This window comes from Lissotriton vulgaris, chromosome 3_2 (assembly GCF_964263255.1).
Source record: "Lissotriton vulgaris chromosome 3_2, aLisVul1.2, whole genome shotgun sequence".
Lineage (NCBI taxonomy): Eukaryota > Metazoa > Chordata > Amphibia > Caudata > Salamandridae > Lissotriton > Lissotriton vulgaris.
In genome coordinates, this window is record NC_141690.1 from 267,538,590 (window position 1) to 267,563,160 (window position 24,571).

A 24,571-nucleotide genomic window follows, 5' to 3' on the forward strand; every position below is an offset into this window, starting at 1 on the left:
CTGTAGTCTGCGGTATCCCCTATTCTCAAATACTGTCGGGACATAAACATAATCAAGGCGCGAGAACGTCTTATGCGCCCCAGAGTAGTATGAATAGGTGTGCTGTGTCGGGTGGAGCCATCGCCATATGTCAGTCAGTCCTAGGGTGGTCATCTGGTTAAACAACGCAGTCCTATTCTCCTCCCCAACTGTGCTACCAGACCTATCAAGGTTTATATTCATCACGTCGTTAAAGTCTCCCCCTATCACTTGTACAGTGTCTGCTGAGTTTAAGAGTATGTTTGCGAGAGCTGTAATCGTGCGTGACTGTAATTTGGGTGGTGCGTAGATTGAAATCAGGGTATATGTGCGTCTGTTCCAATTACGCTGCACTCCAGCGTATGTTCCCTGTGGGTCAATCCACGTGTGAGTAATGGAGAAGGGTGGGGATTTTTTTAACTATGACTGCCACTCCCCTAGAGTCAGATGTGTATCCCGCATGAACCAATACCCTGTACCGGCCTCTAGCGATGAAGGCACACTGGGTACCCTTGAGGTGTGTTTCCTGCAGGAAAATAATGTAAGGGTCGATCTTTTTAATATAGGCGTTCACTAGACCTCTCTTGATCTTAGAGCCTAGTCCATTGACATTCCACGTCAGGATATTCAACCTCCTGCCTTCCTCCTGCGATGGGTCTACGGTACCTGCCATTGGAGGATGCTGTGACTATGTGTGACCCAACCCCTGTATTTGGAGGTGATGCGGAGGCGCGGCATGCGCAACTGACCCCTTACCTGAGTTTTCTTTGTCTCCCAATAATTCCGCCGGATCCCCTACCCAAACAAACTTGGAAACCCCCTCTCCCCACCCCACCTCCCTCCCCTTCCAGATGTGTCCCAAAACAGGACATGGCTTTCCGTAGGTGTAGGCCTGTCACCCACCCACCAAACCCTCCCTATCAAACACCAAAAAACCTTACAAACGTGTCAACCAAAACAAAAGGGGGTGTCAACTTGCGTGCTTCCCTGTACCTGGCTGCCACTACAGTTCTTCAAGTCCACCAACTTTCAGGGCCTCCATCTACATTTCCACGTCCCAAGACTCGTGGTCAGCTCTGCGTTTCGGGCCCTAATCTATTAGGATTTGGAGTCTTGAGTCTCAGATTCGGGTGCACTGTGCTGTCCAGACAAGTCCTGTTCCAACACACGGATCTCTCGTACCAGCGGGTGATCAGATTGTCTCTTTTCCTCTTCCTTCTCCCCACCTGACGTGAGGCTATCGAGAGCCTCCTCCTCCTCGCCTTCCGATCGTGCCGTGATGTGCAGTACTGCAAATCTCGACCCTGTTGCGGCTGCACCTCTTGGGGAGGCGGAACGTCCTTTTCGCGCCATCCCAGTGCCTCGACCTCTGTACGGCGTCGCTGGGGTTTGCCTCTTGGATCTCCTGGATTTCAGTCTCTGAGCCCTCGGAAATTCCCAATGAGTCGCGTTCTTCAGGGATCTATCTAGCAGATCGCGTCTGGCGATCTCTCTGCTGTTAAGGATCGGACGCTCCTCCAGCAATTGCCAGGCGTCCTCTGGGTGTGGGAAAAAGAGTGTCTGGTCATTGTATATCACCTTGAGTTTCGCCGGGAACAGTAGCATGTATGCAATTTTCAAGTCTCTAAGTTTAGCCTTCACCGCATCGAAGGATCGCCTCTGTTTTTGCACCTCCTGACTGTAGTCTGGGAATATCATGATGTGTGAGTTCTCCAGCCGGATCTCGCCCATCTTCCTTGCCTCTTTCAGTATCAAGTCTCTGTCCGCAAAGTTTAAAAAGCGTGCAATAACCGGACGCGGTCTCGCCCCCTCTGGCGGTTTTGCGAGGAGAGTCCTGTGTGCCCTCTCTATTATGAAACATGGCGAGAATTGTGCCGTTGGGAATGTTTCCATTAACCACGCGTGTAGAAAGGACACCATATCAGTCTTCTCAATCCCTTCTCTAAAACCGACAAAGCGCAGGTTGTTGCGCCGGGCCCTGTTTTCGGCGTCGTCCACTTTCCAGAGGAGCTGGCGATGGGAGGCCTGAAGCTCCGCCATGTCTTTTCGTAGGGTCGTTATCAAATCTTCGGCCTCACCCATCCATGCCTCCGCGGAGGTGACCCTGCCGGACAAATTTCGAAAATCCTGTCTTAGGGGGTGTCACTTCCAAACCCACCTCGCCTATTTTGACCTCCAGGGCCGCCCTGGACTCCTGAATATCAGTACGCGAAGCCTGGATGGCCTCCATCAGTAGTTCGGTGTCTGAACGTGCGCCAGGGGCCGCGGGAAGGCCATCCGCCACCTGGGGCGGCGCGGAAAAGTTGTCCATTGGGCCCTGTTTGGGTCCTTTAGGTGGGATATCCTTTTTCCCATGTTCTGTAAGGGCGTCGCGACCTGATTGCTCCGTATGCAGATCGCCCCCTTCCACCCGGGCGCTGGACGTGATCTCAGGGCGATCACTCGCTTCTCAGAGCCTCCGCAGTCCAGATCGCCTGTAGATGCCGGTCAGGTCTCCGTCTGGCAGGGCCCAGGAGCACCGTTCGCCTCCTCTCTCTTGTCGCCTCTTCCCAGGCGCCGGGTTCCTGGACCCCCCCCGCTTTACACCGCGGCGGCGGCAGCCTCGCCCGCGTCTCCAAGTAGCTCAGGGGTCTCCTCGGTCCACCCTGTGTGTCGGGCAGGACTGCGGGTTATCACGCACGGCCAGGAACGTCTGCTGGTCAACTGCCGACAGGTCGGGGATGTTCCGGGCCTCTCGCTCCCCCCAGGCCGTTCACCTCTAGCTTTTTCTTTTTTGCGCCTTTGCCTCTCTGCACCCCTGTATTGTCACTGTGCGTGACGCGTACTGGCAATCCCCTGCGATGCTTAGGTGTGCGGCGGCTTCATGCGTAATTGGTTGTGCACATTTATGATTTCGTCGCCCCCAGCAGTGGTTGCTGTTGCCAGTCCCAGGACAGGTCAATTCAGCCGGAAAGAGACCGCAGGTCCCTCCGCCATACCGTAGCCACCTGTGTTTGTCAATCCATTGGTGCCTTTAGTCCGCTTCTTGCGCACCACTGTAACCCCTCCAGCACTAAAACTCTCAGGGGTGTGTTAGGTTGGATGCCGCGTGGTCTGTGGAGGTCCCGGGGCCCCGCCAGTCACCCTCTCCGTCTCCACGATCCCGGCCCAGGCCTGCCGTTTCTGTTCTCCTACCTTCGTTTCCACCGGGGTCAGACCTGCGTTGAGACCCGACGGCGGGGAGGTCGCTACCGTCTCATAGCCCGGTGTACAATGCTCTGGGCGGGGTCAGACCTTCGCCTACCGGGTGCTTCGTTGTCGGTGGAAGGGCGACTGGCAGCGTTTCCAAGCCTGCGTCCGCGCTCCGCCAGATCCACCGCCGCCACCAGTCTTCCCGCGCCAGCCAGTCGGGGACCAGGATAGTGGCTCTCAGAGCTGCCGGCGCTCCAGCACAACTCCGGGCGCCATCTTGGTGCAGGCCCCCTCGTGGTGTTCGTTCTCCGTAGGCAGGGGCTGATTCAAGGGTCTGCTCGGGGTGTGTTTGCTCACAGTTTTGTCACCCACCTTCGGTAGCCTCGAGCAGTGGGGCGAGGAACCAGAGTATACGGCGCTCGGTATGCCGGGTGCTGACGGCCGCCATCTTGGTGTAGTCGGGCACACGAGCGGTTGGATCCGGAGCGTTTTTCCCTCCGGAGCGCCGAAATATCTCTTATCTCTCGCCCCTATCTGGCGCAGGACACCTTCAGCCTCACTACCGTCGTTTTTGGGAAGGTATAAGTTGTTATTTCGTCGGATCTTGAGGCAGCTCTTCAGGAGCTCCGCTTAAATAACATGGTATTTGTCTTTCCACTATAATAAGTAAATGTAAGAATGAGCATGTATTCCCATGCTCAAGAAACCCCTTGGTTAGCGTTCCGTGGTTGATATTTGACAAATATATATATATATATATATTTTTTAAATTTGTTTATTGATTTTCAAATTGCATTCAAAACAAAATGAAGACTTCTTCATAAACAAAAACAAAACAGTGGTGTGTGGGAAGACATTATTACATTCTGATCATGTGACAGAGCCATTTCCTAAAAAATACTAAAGACAGAGGGCTTAGCGATGTACAACACAGTCTTCACATTCGGCATTTTCAATCTAGTGAAAAAATCATGCAAGACAACATACAATTTGGCAGTAGTGGAACCGCGAGATATTTGACAAATACTCATTCCATTGTATGTAGATCTCTAGACTTGGGGCCAGATGTAGTTCGCCCAATACCGGTAGGTAACGGCCAAAATTACCGAATTTCGTCCGTTACCGACCGGTATTAGGCTACCGAGATGTAGGTGACCTAAATTGCAAATTCGGTAATTTATCCAGTATTGGGGTATCTTTCATAGATTCACATGCCTGAATCATTCCCCGTCGTCGAGGCGAGAGTCCCACGGTAATATATACAATAGCAGTGCCTTAGAAAATTATTTGTAGTAGGCTGAATAGACTATAGGTCCAACTAGACCCAAAACTTAGCAGCCTATCTACCTCATTATGTAAAAAGGACTGAAAAGTAGTCCCAACCAATCAGCTGACAGCACCCTCTAGAACCTTCCCAACAGAGGCAGTTCTCCTCAGATTTTCACCGCACGTCGTGTGGAAGGGAGTCTCCCTGAGTGCCTACTCAGTTTTTTAACCTTTTTTCTTCAAAATGTCTGTGAAGAAAGCTTATTTCAAGGCCTGCAGGACCTGTGATAAGAAGAGGGTCCATGTAGATGATCAGCATAAAGACTGCTTCTACTGCCTACATCCCTCTCATGTTGTGAAGGATTGTAGGATTTGCCGCACCTTCCCTGCCAAAACCATCAGGGACAGGGAGGCAAGGGTTCTACTTTGGCTCAAATCATCTTTCACAGATGATGAGGACAAGGCTTCAACATCCAGCAAAAGAGCCAGATCAAGAGATAGTTCTTCTCCTGAGAGGAAAAAACATCACAAGTCCTCTCATGGAGTGTCTGAACTCTCAAGGAGGTTGTCCTCTCCTCCTATGGAATCCCCAGCTTCTCCAGGATCTTCATCAAAAACTGTGAGTAAAGCCCAGACTAAGACTGTCTCTATGGTGTCTTCTCACACAGTCTCTGTGACTTCTGCCATTTCAAGCTCTGCGGTGACGGTATCTACATCTGCCATTACCTCACCTATTGTTTCAGCTAAGATTTCCTCTAAGAAATCTTCAGAGACTAAGGACAAAAAATCATAGTCGACCATTCCATCGACGACGATACCTTCGTCGACGAAGTCATCGATGATAAAAGTCCAATCATCGTCGACGAAGAGCGCGTCGACGACGAAGAGCCCGTCGACGAAGAGCCCGTCGACGAAGAGCCCGTCGACGACAGCCACGTCACTGCTCCGTGGACAAAGAGCCCGCCGATGAAGAGTCCGTCGACGACGACGGTCCCGTCGACGAAGAGTCAATCCACAGTACCACCGTCGACAACGACCCCATTGATGACCCCATCGACGACGAACTCGTCGACGGCGCTTCTGCCAATAAGCCAGCCGCCTTCAGCGCAGCTTGTTAAGATGCCTAAATCTTCAAGGAGTTCAGCTATTACCAAAACTCCGCCAACAAGACCCTGGCCTGTTCCACCTCAGGTGTCTCATGTCTCACCTGTGGCCTATACACACTTTCAGCTCAAGACCTATCATAGGCAGGACTACTATAATTTTTCCCCACTGCTGCCATCGCAGATCTTAGAGTCTTATGTGGAAGCTTGCTTTACAGTCGCACTGTTGACGCGCCGAGTGAAGGAAATAAGACAAGGATACTCTAGTAATTTCAGAAAGCTTGGGAAAAGGCTTTGACACCTTTTTTAAAATTATTCTTAATTTGTGATTATTTTGTTTTTAAATCGCCGCACTCACCTAAATGTATTTATTGCACTGTGTTCGAGTCCCCGGTCCACCACCAAAAGTTTGGATTGAGTGGAGGGACGGTGAACCTAGCCCACGGAGGAAGTGATTACGACTTCCTGCCTAGCAGCCAATCAGCGGCCAGCAGCTAACTCCCCTTGAACCTATAATCTCAGAGGCTTCGCCGGTCGCGCAGCGGACGCGCACAGCGGGCGCCCCGAGGTCGCGCCAAAGGCAAGCCTAAGTCCTGCCCGTCTGCGCCCGTCCGCGACCGGACGGCGCCAGGCTAACTGCCGAAATCTTTTCTATATCCCGTAAGTACTCTAGAGAATCCCTTCTTAGCTTTAAGTCTAATCAGTGCTGCAGACTACGCCCCTCTGCTGCCATCTAAATCCCTCCAACTGCCCAGGTTGTAGTGTTTCCCTTCTATCTTTGCCCTCCACTTTAAATTTGGATACCTCTGATTTTCTGAAACCGTCTCCGACGTACAAATATACAGCCCTCAGACAGGAACTCACTTTTATCAGTCTGAATTGTAAGCACAAAAGAGATATTTTTGACCTGCTTATTACCTCACAACCAGCTGCTTTATTCCTCACTGAAACCTGGCTAAACGCCAGTTCCGGCCCTGACATAGCGTCACCCCTCTCCGATAACTACACATACCTCTGCAGAAACAGGGTGGGTAAAGAGGGTGAGGGATAGCAGCTATTTTCAAAAAAACCTATAAATGTAAATGGGTTGACCTTGACATACCGAACTGTGAAGCCAGTCTTTTTAAGCTCCTGCTGTCCCCGAACTTCACCCTTTCCGGAACTCTTATATACCGTGCCCCAGGACCATATAGCTCATGGGCAGCCTCTCTCCCTGAGCACATTGCGCCCCTTTTGTTAGACGCCACTAATATCCTGATTGTGGGAGACCTTAACATCCATCTGAATGACACTTCCTGCCCTACTAGTGCCAATCTCATTTCGGACTTAGCTGCAATGAATGTCACCCTCCATAATTCAGGCCCAACACATAAAGCAGGTAATCTACTCGACCCCATCTTCTCTAACCTCGATACCATCACATGTAAACCCCATGTACCTATCCCTTGGTCGGATCAATACATGGTGGAATTTTCTATTTCTATCCAGCAATCCCCCACAACCCAAGCACCTCCCACAGGACCCAAGATGGCTAGAAACTGGAAAAATCTGGACACCAGCAAATTCAATTTATGTGTAGACAACACCAGGTCCCTCACCACTATAACTAACATTGAGGAGGAAGAGGTCATCAATAGCTGGCTTAGCTCTGCGTCAATGCATGTCTTCCCCAGAATAAAAAGAAGTACAATCAGCACCATCCTCCTGCCCCGTGGTTCTCTGAAACACACAAAAGGGAAAAAACCATATGCAAAAACTTGGAGCGGCGGTGGAGCTTTCAATATGACCCCTGCATTAAGCGATTGTATAAATCAGCCCTAACCAAATACCATGCACTTTGTAACACGGCTAGGACCGACCATGTTAACTCGACCATTTTGAATGCACAAAATCGCCCCAAAGCACTTTTCAAAGCCGTGCAAGAACTTTCTGGAGCTTCACGCCAACCAAAAGCCCCATGTTTGAATTCTACACAATGCAATGTTCTAGCTGACTTTTTTATTAATAAAATTGATAATATTTATGCTGACTTTGATGGCTCAACTCATACTCTTACACCTCCTGAATATCCCGACCCGGCGAGCTCCCCTGAACATGGCCCACTAGAGCTCACCCTTAGCAATACCAACAGGTATTTAGCAACATGGAATCCCCCCAATATCACCTCACTACGCGATATCATCAGTACCATTAAATCCGGTTCTCCTATGGATCCCATTCCCCCACAAATCTTACATGTTTTGGATACCCTGACCCTCAATCTAATTGTAGAACTGCTCAATACGTCCCTCAGGGAAGCAGAGGTCCCTAATGCATGGAAACATGCTATGATAGTTCCTTTGTTAAAAAAGGCAAATGCAGACCCGGAAAATCCCTCCAATTTTCGCCCTATCTCCCTTCTCCCAGTCTTTTCAAAAATTTTAGAACAGCACATTAACATGCAACTTACTAAATACACTAAATCAAGAAATCTCCTCCATACTTCTCAATCTGGTTTTAGGGCAGGATTCTCTACAGAATCAACACTGTTAGGTGTCTCCGAGATCATACGTAGTCAGGTCGACAAAGGGGAAACTGTGGCACTTATTTTGCTAGACCTAAGTGCCGCATTTGACATGGTTTCCCACACCATCCTTCTCAATACACTCTATTCCTGCGGCATCACTTGTCCGGCCCTCAAATGGCTCTCGAGCTTTGTTTCTGACAGAACTTTTCAAGTTTTCTCTCCCACATCTACCTCTGAAATACACAAATCACAATACAGTGTCCCTCAGGGTTCCATCTTGAGTCCCCTACTTTTTAATCTGTACATCAGCCCTTTAGCCACCATTGCGCAACAAGCTGGGCTCACTATTTACTCATACGCTGATGACACCCAGCTCATCTACTCACTTTCCGCAAATCCTCACTCCACTTCATCTTCACTATGTTCCGGACTTAATGACATTGCCAAATGGATGCACGATAACAAACTCAAACTTAACGGGGGAAAGACCGAACTCCTTCTCTTTGGCAACAATACTACTCTATGGGGCCCCCATCACTGGCCACCTCAGATGGGTCCTCTACCTTCCCCTCCAAAACTGCTCGCAACCTTGGCATCATTTTGGATGACCAAATGACTATAAAGCAACAAGTTGTCAGAGTTTCCTCTACCTTTTTTGTCATCCTTAAATGGCTCAGGAAGATCATATGGATGCTTCCTCTGGACACACAAAAAAACCGTAGTCCAAGCTCTAACAAAATCAAGACTAGACTATGGTAATGTTTTGTACCCAGGTGCCAGCAAGGCAGTTATGCGGAAACTTCAGGTGGTACAAAATGCTGCGGTCAGATTACTCTGTAAACTACTAAACAAATCCTCTACATCAGCCTCCCTACGAAATCTCCACTGGCTTCGAATTGAAAATCGCACGAAGTTCAAAGCTCTGTGCTATATGCATAGAATAAACTCTGGCAGTGCTCCCCTTTATGTTAAAACCCTAGTTCACCAATACTGTCCCCCACGTGTTCTCCGTTCCTCCAACCAGCATAAGTTCCAGGTACCCAGGATAAAACGAGCCAGAATGGGCGGACGCTCCTGCTCGTATCTGGCTCCATCCCTCTGGAATTCTCTCCCCCTTCACCTTCGCACAGAATCTAGCTATACCAAATTTCGCAAGGACTTAAAAACCTAGTTGTTTAATCAGTATGCTGTCTTAATTAATTGGCCCTGTGTCTCATCTCTGCTTTATCCTGACACTCGTCATGTTCCTAGCGCCGGGAAACCTTCGGGTAGCTGAGCGCTCTACAAATTTAAATATAATAATAAGAAGAAGAAGAGGATTCTCGCCATCAATCCGAATTGAACATAAAATGCCAGGATGAGGAGGACGAAGAGGATATGCAAGAGCATTGCTACCAAGAGGAATTGTCTACACCTTTCTATAGACAACCATATAGACCTCCACGTTCGGAGGAGACAAGTCATCTACCTCCTTCTTTGATACAGGATTTGCAAGCCACGTTGGCAGACTATCGCCAGAGGTTCCCACCGACACCGTCCACGCAAGGTGTACCTCCGGTACCAGCGGACGTACCTGCACCTCCTCCACCGCAGCCTCCAGTGTCACCAAGACACACTGAAGAACCCGTGCCACAAGGGGATACCTCCTCCACCCTGGTCCACCCAGACCAGAACGGGTTCGTACCCACACGCAGCACATCGCACAACATCCGCCGGCTGTTCAGAGTACAGGAGTACGCGAGAAGCCCTTGGCCACGATCGGGTTGCATAGTGTTAGACCTGGAGAAGGCATTTGACTCGGTGGAGTGGCCGTTTCTTAGGGCAGTTATGCAAAGGTTTGGCCTGGGAGACGCATACCTGGACATGGTGGGACTCCTATACCAAACGCCAACCGTCAGGGTCCGGATAGGGGGTCTGATATCGGAGGCCATACGGGTGGGGCGGGGCACACGGCAAGGCTGCCCGTTATCGCCTCTACTCTTCTCGTTGGCCATGGAGCCACTGGCTGAGGTGCTGAGGATGCAGGGCGCCGAATGGGGCATCCCGTTGATAGATGGGATACACGCGGTCTCACTGTATGCTGATGACCTACTCCTCTACGTCAGAGACCTGACACGGATACCCCCGGGACTCACCGACGCCCTCCGCGAATTTACAACACACTCGGGACTGAGGGTCAACTGGGGCAAATCTGGGGTCTTCCCCTTTCACCCGGAAATGCAGGACTGCGCAGTACAACTAGGAGACGCAACGCTGACATGGTATGCCGGTACCTTCAAGTACCTGGGCATCCACGTATATAGGAACGCAGCAGATATACTGGATGGCAACCTGATTCGAGCCATAAATTCCTTGCGAGCCCAGATCCAATTCTGGGGCACACTCCCGCTCAATGTCCCAGCCAGAATCACCCTGACCAAAATGATAGTCCTACCCAGACTCCTGTACTATTTTTCAAACATACCGGTGTATGTCCCAGCTCGGGTCTTTCGAGACTTGGAGACCCTGACACGAACACTAATCTGGAATGCGGGGAGACCGAGGGTGGCCCTGAAGAAATTGTATGCCCCGACATCCTCGGGGGGGCTCGCGGTCCCGAACCAGGAGCACTACTACCTTGCCGCGCAGCTCCAATGGGTGGTGGCTTGGTTGGCGGGTAGGAACCTAAATGACACGGCCTCAACAGTCCCAGCACTGACCCACGCGGCAGCTCTCGCACTGTTCCACCCCCTCAGACGTGCGACACGCGAGACGCAACTACACCTAGCAGTAGCGCTGAGATGCTACAGACGAGCACTGCGATTGACCAAGGACACTGCCCCCTACGCTCCAGCCCTGCCACTTGAGGGTCTGCCGAGGCCCGGGGGAGTGGTGACTGCAGCACGCCTGCAAGACTGGGCGCAAGTGGGGCTTGAGACTCTGGCGGACTTATATGACGACGGAGCCCTGGTACGGTTCGAGGGGCTAGTGGAGAATCCGGGTCTGCCAGCGGGACAATTCCTGCTGCACACATCAATGCTGCGGGTCCTAACGGAACACTGGGGCGATATGTCAGTGGAACCCGAGACACACCTATTAGTACAATACCTACACGTAATGGGGGCGGGTTCGCACGTGGTGCACTGGCTAACACAGGCGCTGAGATCCCACACAGCGGCCTCCCTTCAGTCGCTCAGGGACAGGTGGACCACAGACAGAGGGAGGGACTGGTCGGATAAAGACTGGGAGAGGATCCTGGAGGGACCGCAACACGTTCCCCGCAATTCGAGATTCAGACTCATACAGTTCTATATCATGCACAGAGCATACCTGTCCCCGGACAAGATTAACCGCTACTTTGGTTTGGATACCTCCAAATGCCCGCGATGCGCACTACTGAATGCGGATCTCCTGCATATGCTGTGGGCATGTCCCAAGCTACGGACGTACTGGCAGGATGTTAACGCGCTGTTGACAAAAGGGACGGCGCTGGGCCAACGTCACGACTGGGACACCTGTGTGTTGGGACTCCTCGCCAGAACGAAACACAACAAGGCACATATGAGGTTCTGGGATCTGGGACTGATAACCGCCAAAAGGCTCATAACCCGTCGCTGGAAGGCCGCGGAACCACCCCTGACGAAACACTGGAGTGCCTCCCTCATCTACTGGGCAACCGCAGAGGGCACGGTGCTACGTAGGGAGGAGACGGCGGGGCGGAGGGCCATACCAATAGCCGAGACATGGGAGGGCTTCCTGAGAGCGTTCACCAGGGCCTGCCACGGCCAAGGGATGTCGTAAGGAGATGACTCCTCCCCAGTGGAGCAAGGGGGGCATGACTGGATCACAGGCTGCGTAGTGGGAAAGGGAAGAATCGGGAACCACACACATACGGGCATGTCACACTACCCCTGCGGTCCATTACTCGCCCCCATGGCCTTCCCCCCCCCCCCTCTTTCTCTTTTCCACTCCCCTCCCCCCCCCCAACATCTCTGCCCATCCCGCCTTACCCCACCCCCCCCCCCCCCCCCCTCCGCTGGTCGGCGGAGCCCACATACACAGTCGACCCCACCAATACGCCCCCACCCGAGACCAGGAACAACCACACACCACTAGGACCTCCTCCCCGAGCACACTCGAGGCCAGCACCCTGCGAGACTATTACACCCGAAACTGTCTAGACAGGACCCACACTGCAGCACCCCCCCCCCCTTACCCCGAGAACGGAGTCTTTACGCCCTCCCCCACTCTCCTGGTTTTCCCCAGTTCGAATTGGTGGCATCTACGGCAAAGGACGCCCCCCAGTTGTCCGCGCTGGTTCTACCTCCCCCACGCACACTTCCCACTTCTGATACACGGCGGCGAAACACAGGTGAGCAGCACACTCACACACCACTGCCGCAACCATCCACCACACGGAGGCACACCACCGAACCTCCTAGCCGACCACAGCACAAATACAAGCCGCCCGGAACCTAGCCCAGCAGGTTATTCACACCACTGAGGGGCATCGAGCTATACCACTTGCTAGCGAGCTACGAACGCCAAGGGTGCGGCTGGCCATCAGGCTACCCGCCCTGGCAGGTGAGGTCAGGCACTAGAGAAAAGTAGGCGGGGCGCATTGCGCAGTACGATAACAGTGAAGCGAATGGTCTGGTGAATGCAGTGACCACCCCATGACAACGTATGCAGTTCTTTAACAACGAGCGCATTTATTAACTTTCAACCGTCGCCAACATTCGCATTGATGATGTACGAGCTGCTCCAATTGTTGTTTCCCCTTTGAATTATGCACACAAGAAATGTAACTGTATGCCAAGTGTATCAATAAAACAGATTTAAAAAAAAACAAAAAACAAGGGGATACCTCCTCTTCGGATGAAGATGGAAGAGAGGAAGGTGAGCTGCCTCAAGACAACACGCCTACGGATCCATGGGATGAATACGTAATACCCATGCCTTCACCTCCTTTGCCACAGCCCTCTGATTCTCTGCCTGAGGACATTGGAGGCTTTCATAATATCATGCAAAGGGCTGCTACAAGGGTTGAACTGCCAGTTACCATTGAGCAGTCGGACTGTTTCCTACATGATTTTAAAGAAGGGTATAGAAGGATCACAAGGGCCATACCCATTATAGACTTTATTTGGCAAGAAGGTCTAAAGATTGTGAAGACACCCGCTTTTATCCCTGCAGTCCTTCCTCGTATAGAGAAAAAGTACAGGGCTCCACCAGAAACGCCATCTTGTTTGGTGGGTCACCCTCGTCCGGTCTCTGTGATATCTCAAGCCGCTCAACAGAGGTCCAAGAATCCGTCCACTCCAATCTCAACGCCGCCGGATAAAGAAGGCAGAAGATTGGACTTAATAAGCAAGAAGTTTTTCATCAACGCTGCATCCTCTATCAAGGCAGCAAATTCTCTTGCGATTCTTGCCCGTTATGACTGACAGATGTGGTCGGAGCTGTCTGAATTCCTGGAGTTGATACCAGAGGACCGTCAACAAGAGGCACGTAAGATACTGCTTGAGGGAGAAAGAGCAGCTTCAGAGATAATAGATTGTGCCCTGGACATTGCAAATGCTAATTTCCGTCAGTTAGCGGACGCTGGGGTGCTCAGACGCCAAGGTTGGCTTAGAGCAACCTCCTTCAGACCTGAGGTTCAAAGAAAAATCCTCGATATGGCTTACGACGGGGACTCACTCTTCAGTAAGCACATAGATGATGCCTTGCTTGCCATCAAAACTGATACGGACACCACAAAATCGCTTGGTACTCTACAGTACAAGAGAGGTTCTTTTAGAGGAGCAAGAGGTCGTAGCTTTTCTTCTAGAGGAAGTTACCATAACCAACAGAACCGGCAATACCAATCACAGTACAAGCAACCGTATTACCAGTCATCATATCGTCAGTCTACCTCCAATAATTTCTCTCGTCAGGGAGGAAGACGAAGAGCAAACAATCAAGGACGGGATTCAAACAAGCATCAATGAGTTTTGCCGGAAGCCAGTTTAACATCCTTTCCTCCCTTTGGGCGCGAAGATCTCTGCATTTTACCATCATTGGTGGAACATCACATTGGACCGGTGGGTCCTAGAATTAGTGGAAAAAGGGCACACTCTGGAATTCCTAAAGAAACCGCCTACGACTTTGTCTAAGGTCCCCCCTCCCCCTCATCTTCACTTACTGTAGGAGGCCTTGAACATGTTTCGCAAGAATGCGATAGAGAAGGTTCCAATCTCGCAGAAGGGAAGAGGATTTTACTCTCGCTTCTTCCTGATAAAGAAGAAATCGGGAGAGTGGCGCCCGATTTTGGATCTGCGCAGGCTCAACAAATTCTTGAAGAAACAAGAGTTTTCACATGGTGACATTGGCAGATGTGCTCAATTGTCTCAGCGAAGGTGATTTTATGGCTTCTCTGGACTTGGAAGACGCCTACTTCCATATCCCTATACACCCCAAACATCGCAAATCCCTCCGATTCATAGTGGCTGGCGTCCACTTTCAATTCAAGGTGCTTCCATTCGGGCTAAAGTCGGCACCATGAATATTTACAAAATGCTTAGCCCCAGTTTCTGCAGCGTTGAGGTCCCACGGAATACAGGTCTTCTGGTACCTCGACGATTGGTTGCTCAAAGGTCCATCGAAACTGATCACAAGACAAGCGGTCAAAAGCGCCCTGTGTCTATTCTCAAGTCTGGGCCTCACTCTAAATGCGAAAAAGTCACAATTACAGCCCCTACAGGTATTAACCTTTCTGGGAGTCTCTCTGGACACTCGAAAGTGCAAATCATTCCTGTCTCAGGAGCGTCAGGACAGACTTCGAAGACTTGCAAAGCAGATCTCAGCAAAAAAGTCAATTTCTGTCCGGTCGTATGCGTCTGTCCTAGGGATGTGCTCTTCAGCAATCAACCTAGTTCCCTTTGCAAGACTTGGGATGAGGCCACTGCAGGAGGGATTACAACAACAATGGCAACAACTAGGAGGATCTTTCGACGATCGCATAAAGGTGACACCCAAAATGAGGCAAGCTCTCCAGTGGTGGTCGAAAGAAAGCAATCTGTCTCCGGGCCTCACATTTCTTCAGGCTATCCCGGAATTCGTTCTGACCACAGATGCATCAATGGAGGGATGGGGAGGTCATCTTCAGGACCTCCAGATTCAAGGCCGATGGTCTCATCAGTATCGGCAGAAGCACATTAACAGTCTCGAATTAAGAGCCATTTTCCTTTCTCTGCAAGCGTTCCTTCCAAGAATTGCAAATTCATCAGTATTGGTGCGTACGGACAATACCAACAGCATGTTTTACCTAAACAAGCAAGGAGGAACGAGATCTCTATCCCTATCGCAGGAAGCTCAAGAGATGTGGGAGTAGATTATACCGCACGGCATAACACTCAGAGCGGAGCATGTGAAGGGGGTTCAAAACTCCTTAGCCGACAACCTCAGCAGATCCCTCACAGGCTGCCGCGAATGGGAGCTAGAACAGAAACAGGTGAACAGACTCTTTCAAAGTTGGGGCACACCAACTCTGGATCGGTTTGCGACAAGACAAAACAGCAAATGCCTGTTCTAGGCCAGCAGATTTCCACAACGGGGGTCAAGAGGGAATGCCCTTTCCATGAGATGGTTAGGAATCTATGCGTATACTTTTCCCCCGATACCATTGATACCAAGGATTCTGCAGAAGATGAAGAGGGAACATTGCACTCTTCTTCTCATTGCTCCTCGCTGGCCGAGACAGTACTGGTTCCAAGAACTGCTCCTGTTATCTCGACAACCTCCAATTCGTCTCAAACCGACTCTTTCCATGCTGTCAAGGGAAGGAGGTCAGATTCTGCACCCGGATCCTCAATCGCTGCACTTGCACGCATGGCTCCTGACTTCTTAGAGTTTAAAGATCTCCAAATCTCTGAAGACTGTAGAGCAATTCTATCTCAAGCCCGTGCTCAGAGTACTATCAGAACGTACCGTTTCAAATGGAAATGCTTTTGTTGCTGGTGCGAAGCAAATAATATTCATCCTCTTCAAGCTCCACCTGAGGATATTCTACCTTACTTACTTTCTCTAGCCAAGGCGGGTCTGGTATGCTCTTCTGTTAAGGTACATCTTGCCGCCATATCCCGATTCAGAAGAAGTGCGAACAAGCCTTCACTATGTTCATCTTCACTGATAAAACAATTTCTGAAAGGATTGTTTCGAGCCTTTCCTCCAATTCGACTTCCGCCTCCCGAATGGGACCTCAATATTGTCTTGTCCCAATTAATGAGGAGACCGTTCGAGCCTATCCATAAGGCTGAACTGAAATTCTTAACCTGGAAAGTGGCTATTTTACTAGCTCTCACTTCAGCCCGGAGGGTTAGTGAAATTCAGGCTTTCACCATTTCAGAACCTTTCTTACATTTCTCAAAGGATTATGTCACATTGAGAACCAATCCAAAATTCATACTAAAGGTACCGTCTCATTTTCATTTAAACCAGCCGGTAAAGTTGAAGACCTTTTTCCCGGACCCTGTCACACCGGCTGAGAAGGCCCTCCACTCTCTTGATGTCAAACGATGTCTAAAGTTTTACCTTCAACAAACTAAGGACATAAGAAAATCTAACCAGCTATTTGTTGCTTATGGACAGGTCACGCTAGGACAAGCTGTAACTAAAGCAACGAAAGCTAGATGGTTATCCTCAGTGATACAATTCTGTCATGAAAAGGCTAATAGTTTTAGTCAGAAAAGTCAGAGCGCATTCCACCAGAATGATGTCGGCGTCAACAGCTTTATTTGCTGGAGTTACGCTGGAGAACATTTGCCGAGCTGCTACATGGAAGAGTGTCCATACTTTTACACGGCACTACTGTTTGCAGTCGACATTACAGGATGATACAGCAGTTGGAGAGGCGGTACTGCAGCATCTTCTTCATTAACCACATCGCTGCTGTGGTTATTTTTCCCCTGTGCTGGAAATTGTACTTAGGCTATATTCATGACGAGCTCAGCTCGTCATCAGCACAGCTCAACTGTGCCTCATGACGAGCTGAGCTCGTCATGAGCATGGAAGGGGTTAAGGTTAGACTTTTCAAAGGTCTCTTACATTATATGGATGTTATGTAAATATGTATGATTTACTGTAATGCTCTGTTTATCAAATGTTGTCTTTATTATGAATGATAGTATAAGAAGGTTCTTCTGCATGTGTGTATACTTACATTTTAGTGTTCTATAACCTTCCGGTTGTGTGGGGGATATGTACAATTACGGTTTGTCTCCCACCTTCCGCTAACGTCAGATATGACTTTACTGCTTGCTATTCTGATTCAGGCATGTGAATCTATGAAAGGTACCCCAATACTGGATAAGAAAACAAGTTACTTACCTGTAACTACAGTTATCCAGTATTGGTATCTTTCATAGATTCACATGCACCCACCCTCCTCCCCGGCAGGGCAGTTCTTTATTAGGGATACATACTTCTCACTTGTGCTGGGAAAATCTGAGGAGAACTGCCTCTGTTGGGAAGGTTCTAGAGGGTGCTGTCAGCCGATTGGTTGGGACTACTTTTCAGTCCTTATTACATAATGAGGTAGATAGGCTGCGAAGTTTTGGGCCCAGTTGGGCCTATAGTCTTTTCAGCCTATTACAAATAATTTTCTAAGGCACTGCTATTGTATATATTATTAACGTGGGACTGTAGGAGAGTAGGGTCTGCAATCCTATGATCACCCAGATTTTTTGCTTTTGTTTCACTGGTTTTGTGTATCCTGGGTAGGCAGGGCTTTACAGGAAGGTGACTGCAAGTGGCACCCCGGTGCTCACTACGCATCTGCCGGCTAGAACCAGTTCCAGGGGCACACCAGCCCCTGGCCTGGGGAAAGTCCGGCATGGGAGAGGGGTGTAACCACCCCCCTTCCTTGTCCCACCCCTAGGGCAGGACCTAGTCGCGTACCCACCCCTTTCTTTAGGATAAATGCAGGAGCGGGGACCCTTCCAAATTAGATCATCTTTGAATCAAGAAACTACTTTCTACGAAAGGAACTCTCGACTTCTTCTCAAGATTTCTCCCTTGTGGCTAAGGAGTAGTCACCCTGCATCCGTAGGCACCATCTAAGAACTCTGCGGTTTGCTGCACGTCCTTTCTCCGGAATCCGACTGACCAGCTCGACGAGACCCGGCTTCCCTGGCACCTCTGACCTCTACCTACCTCTACAGCTAAGCTGAGAACCGTAGGTGCAACGAGAACTCGAGGGACCGGCCATCATCAGAACTGCACGACTTCTATCCAGCACGACCGCCGAGGGATCCTCTGGTGAGTGCTTTGCGGTCCGAGAAGCCCCGACCCTGAGCAGCTCCAGCACCGAAGTCCAGCCCCCCAGCATCCACAAGATCTGCGTGGGGCCCTTCTGCTTTTTGCTGCTCACCGCGTAGTCTGGCTACTAGCCCGCTGGCTTGTGGCCTTCCCGACGACGACCGACGACAACACCACTGCTAGTCTGGTTGCTCCAGACTGGCCCTTGCTCCCTTCCAAAAGAGGAGCACCCCGGACCCTCCTGGTCCACTCCAGACGCCATTTTAGGTCTACCGCGTGGGCTTGAATTTGCCAAGACTTGTTGCCCCAATCCTGGGTCCAGCAACGTCAACAGCATCAACCATCGTGGGACAGCTTGCACCTCCATCCTGGTCGCCGACAACGCCTCCTGGTCCGTGAGACTGCAGAGCCCAGCGTTGCCAATTCACCTGGTCGAGGTGACTACCATCCGGTGCCATCCTGGTACCATCTGATCACTGGCTAGTGGTTAAGAACTTGGTCCCCTCTGCTTTCAGGTGTCTTCCATCTTCGATCCAGGCTTGGATCCATCGAACAATCTTCACTGGTCGCCTGCCAGCAACTCCTTCTTTCAGGCTCCTGGTTCGTCAACGAGGATTCCCGACGTCTTTTCAGACCTATGCAGCCGCAGCCCCTGGGCTAGGTAACTTCGGCATTTCAGTGCCCCAGCATAGCCTCACTATCCAAGGGTCCAGATCCACTTTCGTTTTCAACCTACCTTATCGGGTTCGCCCGAGAACACTAACTTTGCTTTTACTGGCCTCCATAGACTTTGTCCCGCATCCCGCGTGAGAGTGCACACTCTGCACCCGAGTCCCCTAGGCCTCCTACTAGTAATCTGAAGGTTCAGTAACGTAGTCCTAGCGATTCCAAAGCCTATTAGTCCATTACTTACCTGCTAGTAATTTCGCATTCCACTTCCATAGTATATGGTTTTCCGTGCCCCTCGGGCATTTGTGTAAATTGTGCAACTTAAAGTATTTTCGTAAGAGTTTTGTTGTGTGCTTAGTACCCTGTCCTCATAAAGAGTACAGGGCTGTTGTGATCTAAATAAATACACTGTTTATTTTCATAACACTTGTGTGGTGTCCTTTCACTTGGTGTTCAAGGGGTATATGTGATGGTATAACAGCTGGCCTAACACGCCCTCTAGAGTCTAGCCTAAAGACTGCTCTTGTCCATGCTACTAGGATAGCTGGTCTATCGGTTGACTTACAACCAATCATCAATAAGGGTTGTTTGGACTGATACATAGTGATCACTAGAATAGTGAGCACTGCATATCAGGCCAACTTCTCACAGGGACTCCTGCCTCGACGACGGGGAATGATTCAGGCATGTGAATCTATGAAAGATACCAATACTGAATAACTGTAGTTACAGGTAAGTAACTTGTTTTTTTACCGATTCGGTATTTTAAGGAATCAGTAAATTACCGATTCCTTAAAATACCGAATCGGTAAATTACCGAATTTGCAATGAAGGGAGCACTCAAATGAGTGCTTTTCCCATTTTAGGATTCGTTATTTACCACCAACTATAAGTTGGTGGTAAATAACGAATACCTTTGAAAATGCAAATCTGTGCATTTTCAACTGTGCCATGTGGCAGACATACATGTCCTTAGGGCATGTATGTGTGCCACATCTGCACACAAGCACGATTCAGGGGTGCAACAGGGTGTCAAAGTGATACCCTGGCACCCTTGAATGTTTCCCCCATTTTACAGTAATTGCCGTTCATTCCTATGGGCCTCCAGGCCCATAGGAATGACTGGCAATTACCGAATCGGTAAATACCGATTCGGTAAATACTGAATTTTACCGATTCGGTAATGGTTACCGATTATTTTAATAAATAGCATTTACCGATTCTAAAATACCGAATCGGTAAAATTCCATATTTTAGAATTGTTAAATGTACTTTACCTACATCTGGCCCTAGGTTGTTTTGCTATTAACCTTACTGTTATATTTTACATTCATTATTATCGGTGAAGGTCCTACGAGGCAGAGCCTTTTAATCCTCGCTCTGCATTGATGAAATCTTTGAAGTCGAGAACCAACCTGTACTTTTCAATGTTACAGTGTGAACGCAGGCTAGCAGTTCACAGACTTCATCTGATTCTGGTCCCTAAAAGTACTTAAAATGGCACTCTCATGTGCAAATGTTTCTTTCTACAGTTTTCCATTCTCGGACTGCATGTGCCTCAAAAAAAACCTTTACATTCCCAACACCCGCCATGAGAAGCTGACCTGGACTTAAAACTTCCAACTTCCGCCTCTCCTCTTCTTTCTAGTGACCCTCTCCTTTTCCACCCTCTGAGCTCCTGCTCTCTCTGAACAGTCTATTGTAATACCCACATGCATCAAAGTAAATTGCATTCGCAAACGGTGCGAATCGCAATTTTCGGCCGTTTGCGAATGCAATTTACAAAATTGGGATGCATCATGTTTTTCGCAATTTTAGAAATCGCAATCAAGTTGTGATTTCTAAAATTGCGATTGCATTTAAGAAATCGCAATTTGAGATTTCTTAAATGCAATGCATGAACATTTTAAATTTGCGAATTCGCAAATAGGGAGAGGTAAATTACCATGAAGTTGACCTTCATGGTAATTTGTGAAAACTTTCAAAAATGCACAAAAGTGCATTTTTGAAAGTTTCATTTTACACACACACACATACCCTTAGAGCATGTGTGTGTGAAAAATGCACTTAAAGTTATATTTCAGGAGTGCAGGGGGGGGGTCCTTTAGACCCCCCTGCCCCCTTGAAATTGCATTTTCAATTTGCGATTCGCAAATTGCTAATCGCAAATGCCCATAGGAATCAATGGGAAGGGATTCCTTAATTGCGATTCGCAAATTGTGTATCGCAATTAAGGAAATTTAAGAAATCGCAAAAAAAATGTGATTTCTTTTGTGCATAGCCGTTTGCGATTTCTTAATTGCGATTCCTTAATTTTCGCAATTAAGAAATCGCAAACGGCAACAATGATGCATGTGGCTGTTAGTCTCTTATATGTTTGCATGAATCTCTTTCTTTTTGCAAATTGCCCATACTTCATTTCAAAAATGGAAGCCTTCTTTGAAAGTAATATCTAATCTCCTCTAGATTCTCTATCAATCCCACCAGTCACCTGCATAAACTCACACGTTCCCCCAGCAATGATCACAACTGAATCCTATTAATATAATCTAACACAAACACTTTAGGGTACAAGACCAATCCCAGTATCCAACAATATCCACTGGAATAACCACTGACCTTGGGTTCTGCAGCTACGTGCTGCCCGCTGTAAAGTGCTTCAATGCTTCAGGGGCTGTAAGTGCCATATAAATGCAATGACAGCACAGCACAGTAAGTAACATTATTGTCACATTTAGGTGTGCTGGCATGACATGAATATGTAACTAGCTTCCACTTCAGTAATATTTTAGGGCATGTATGTGTGATGGCTCTATAAGTGCATGTGTATGTATGTGCTTCCATGTGGTAGAGCACTTAAAAGCCCCTGGGCCTTTGTCGTACTGTGCAGAACATTGTAAATAAACATCTATACATCATCTTTGCACATTACACTTACATCAGCCCAAACTTCAAAGTTTGAATCTACTTGGTCCGGCCTCTATAGGCCAACTATACTACTAGAATAGAGGAAAGAGCGGAAGGCTTACATTTCTGGCAAGCTTTTGGTCACGTTGATGCTGCAGAAGATACCCTCTTCTATTCATGATCAGAGACAGGGCTGGCCATTTCATCTAACTGGTAGGAAGATGCAATCAGATCTTGCTATTCGTTTTGACCATCAACTACAGTTACTTCTGAACCAATACAGACGGCCTGCTGTCATCCCCTGGAGGCTTGAAAATACCCACCTCCCAAAACTTGGACTCCAGTAACTCCATTCTTTCATTTCCACCTGGGCCCAGGCTCATCAAAGTTTGTATTTTTACCCGATGAAACATGTACGCATGCCACGAGAATCGTACATAAATATGTCCACCTCATCTAAGCTGGATGAAAAACACTCTAAAATGGAGTTTAAAACTGTTTGTCAAGGCTTTTCCATAAGAAATGAGCTATGGAGATTTTAATTTGTGAATATACACACAGGATGGCGACGAGATCTTTGTTCTACTGGGGGATGCGCAGACTCTGAGGAAACAGAAGGGACTTGAAGATGCAAATCCAAGAGTAGGAAGTGGAAACTCACCTTTGAAGAATAGAGTGTAGTCTTTGTCCGTGGTCCAGATGTGGACGAAAGCATCGATGTTGGACTGTGGAATGCCACGCCACCCCACTGCCAGCTGGATTGGGTCACCATACCGCGTCCTGTTCAGGCGGTTCTCGTACATCCAGTACCAGCTGTTCCGGAAGAAATAGGTGTTGTACTGGTAATCGCCCAGTTCTCCGTTCGCTTTCTTCTCTCTCCACACCCAGTCAAACACTGTGTTGAAGCGGCCCTTACATTTTCCTAAACCGAGGGAGGAAGAAAATATTTTGTTTTATAATTGATATTGGCACCTATTCTACTGCATTCATAATAATTTTGTTTCTAAACACTAGCCTTTCAATTCCTTAAAATACAAATTGAAATGCATTGTTTCAATATAGCGTTATAGCTTGCTGCACTGGACTTTGCCTCAATTAGAGGCCTGAACCCAGGACTTTAGGTGGGCCCGGTCCTGCCGGTGCTCAGCACCGGCAGTTCTAAAAAGCAGGTGCTGAGACGGGTCCCTATCGGGTTCTCCATTTCTGCCCTTACCCTCCGGGTGGAAAAAAAATCTTAACTCTGCAGTAGGACCACCTTTCACTGCCTTTGAAGTAACTTCAAAGAGACTCTTGTACTTCTTTCAAAACTCATCATTTCAGAACTAAAGGATTTTCATAGTCTATAAAAGGAAGCCATAGTTGTTGCTCATTTATCTCATGCAACTAACAACCATTGACAAAGCCAATAGGCCTGGCTTGTTGTCGGTCTGTTAATTGATGTATTATAAATGTAGATGCACTGACAGAAGCAGCAACATTTCAGGCAGCACAATACGCTGAGCACAGATTTTTTTCTTATGTGTTTTTAAGCTACGCCCTTAATTACATTGGCCACGCGCCTTAAAGAGACCCCCCACCCCCCCTGTTTTTTTCATCTCACTTAAAGCCCTGCCTGAGTCTATGTTTTTAGGTCTCGGCCTATTCCATTCTGCAGGAATGAATAGGACGAGTCTATAGCAGTGAAACCAAGAGTTAAACCCAAGGCTCCTGAAAAGTGGATTTCGAACAGTTCACATGAATCACGTGACCACAAGCACAAGCATTTCCCCACATGAAAGGCATCAGCCTCCCTCCCACAGGCTTCCCCAGCGTGCGCTCGGCCGGCCTCTGCGAGTTCTCCTCCCCTAATTATTCACTTCACTTTTCACGCCCGCAGGCCGTGACTCGCATCTGCTTCTCCGCTCTTCAAAGGCTCTGCTCCCCGCCCCCGCCTGCACCACCCTATTACTTCTCCTCCCACGGCCGTCCTTTCTGCCCGCCTCGCACAAACATCACCCAGAGAACTTCAGTTCGTGCCCAGCCCCCCTCCCAGCGCTGCCTTGTTATTAATTTTGCTTTAGCCATGCTGCACAGTTTCGTGGCTGCTGCACAGTATTGCTAACACCCATTGGCAGAATCTAAGGACAGCTCTATTGGCTTTGCCAATGCTTGTAATTTCCATTACGAACTTTACATAGCTCCTCTAGTTTAATAATAATAACGCAGAGTTGTGAACGGTATCGTTTCAAATGTCTTCAATGCACACTTTTGTGAACAGCTCTCTTCCTCTTGCGTTTTAAAAGCTTGTTTCCCTACCCTATTACTCTTCCCCCACAGTCTCCACTTCGTCTCACACTTCACTCTTCTCACCCGTACCTCGCCCTCGCTGCCTTTGATTTTTTTCTCACTCGTTCCCAGTCACCCTCCTTTCCCCTGCCTTCCCTCCTTGTCTCTCACCTCTTTCCATCCCTTCCCTGGTTCTATATCCCACCCTCCCCCTATAATCTATGCCCTCTCCCTCTTCCCCTTCCCTCTGTCTCTTCCCTGACTCCGTTCATAGTCTCTCCCTTTCCATTCGATCTTCCTCGCTCCCTCCTCCCCTTCCACTCTTACTCTCACCCTTCTCTTCCCTCTGCCTCCACCCCTGTGCCCCGGATACCGAGCTCCTTCCCTGCCT

General features: G+C 49.0%; 1 protein-coding gene across 1 annotated transcript in view; it reads right to left on the reverse strand.

Annotated features, from left to right (window-relative positions):
- Positions 1–24,571, reverse strand: part of LOC147725653 (matrix metalloproteinase-21-like) — a 547,740-nt gene that overhangs the window by 33,010 nt on the left and 490,159 nt on the right. The window contains exon 5 of the mRNA XM_086964337.1: positions 22,577–22,837. Coding sequence (XP_086820463.1) covers positions 22,577–22,837 — 261 coding nt within the window. The remainder of the gene's footprint in view (positions 1–22,576; positions 22,838–24,571) is intronic.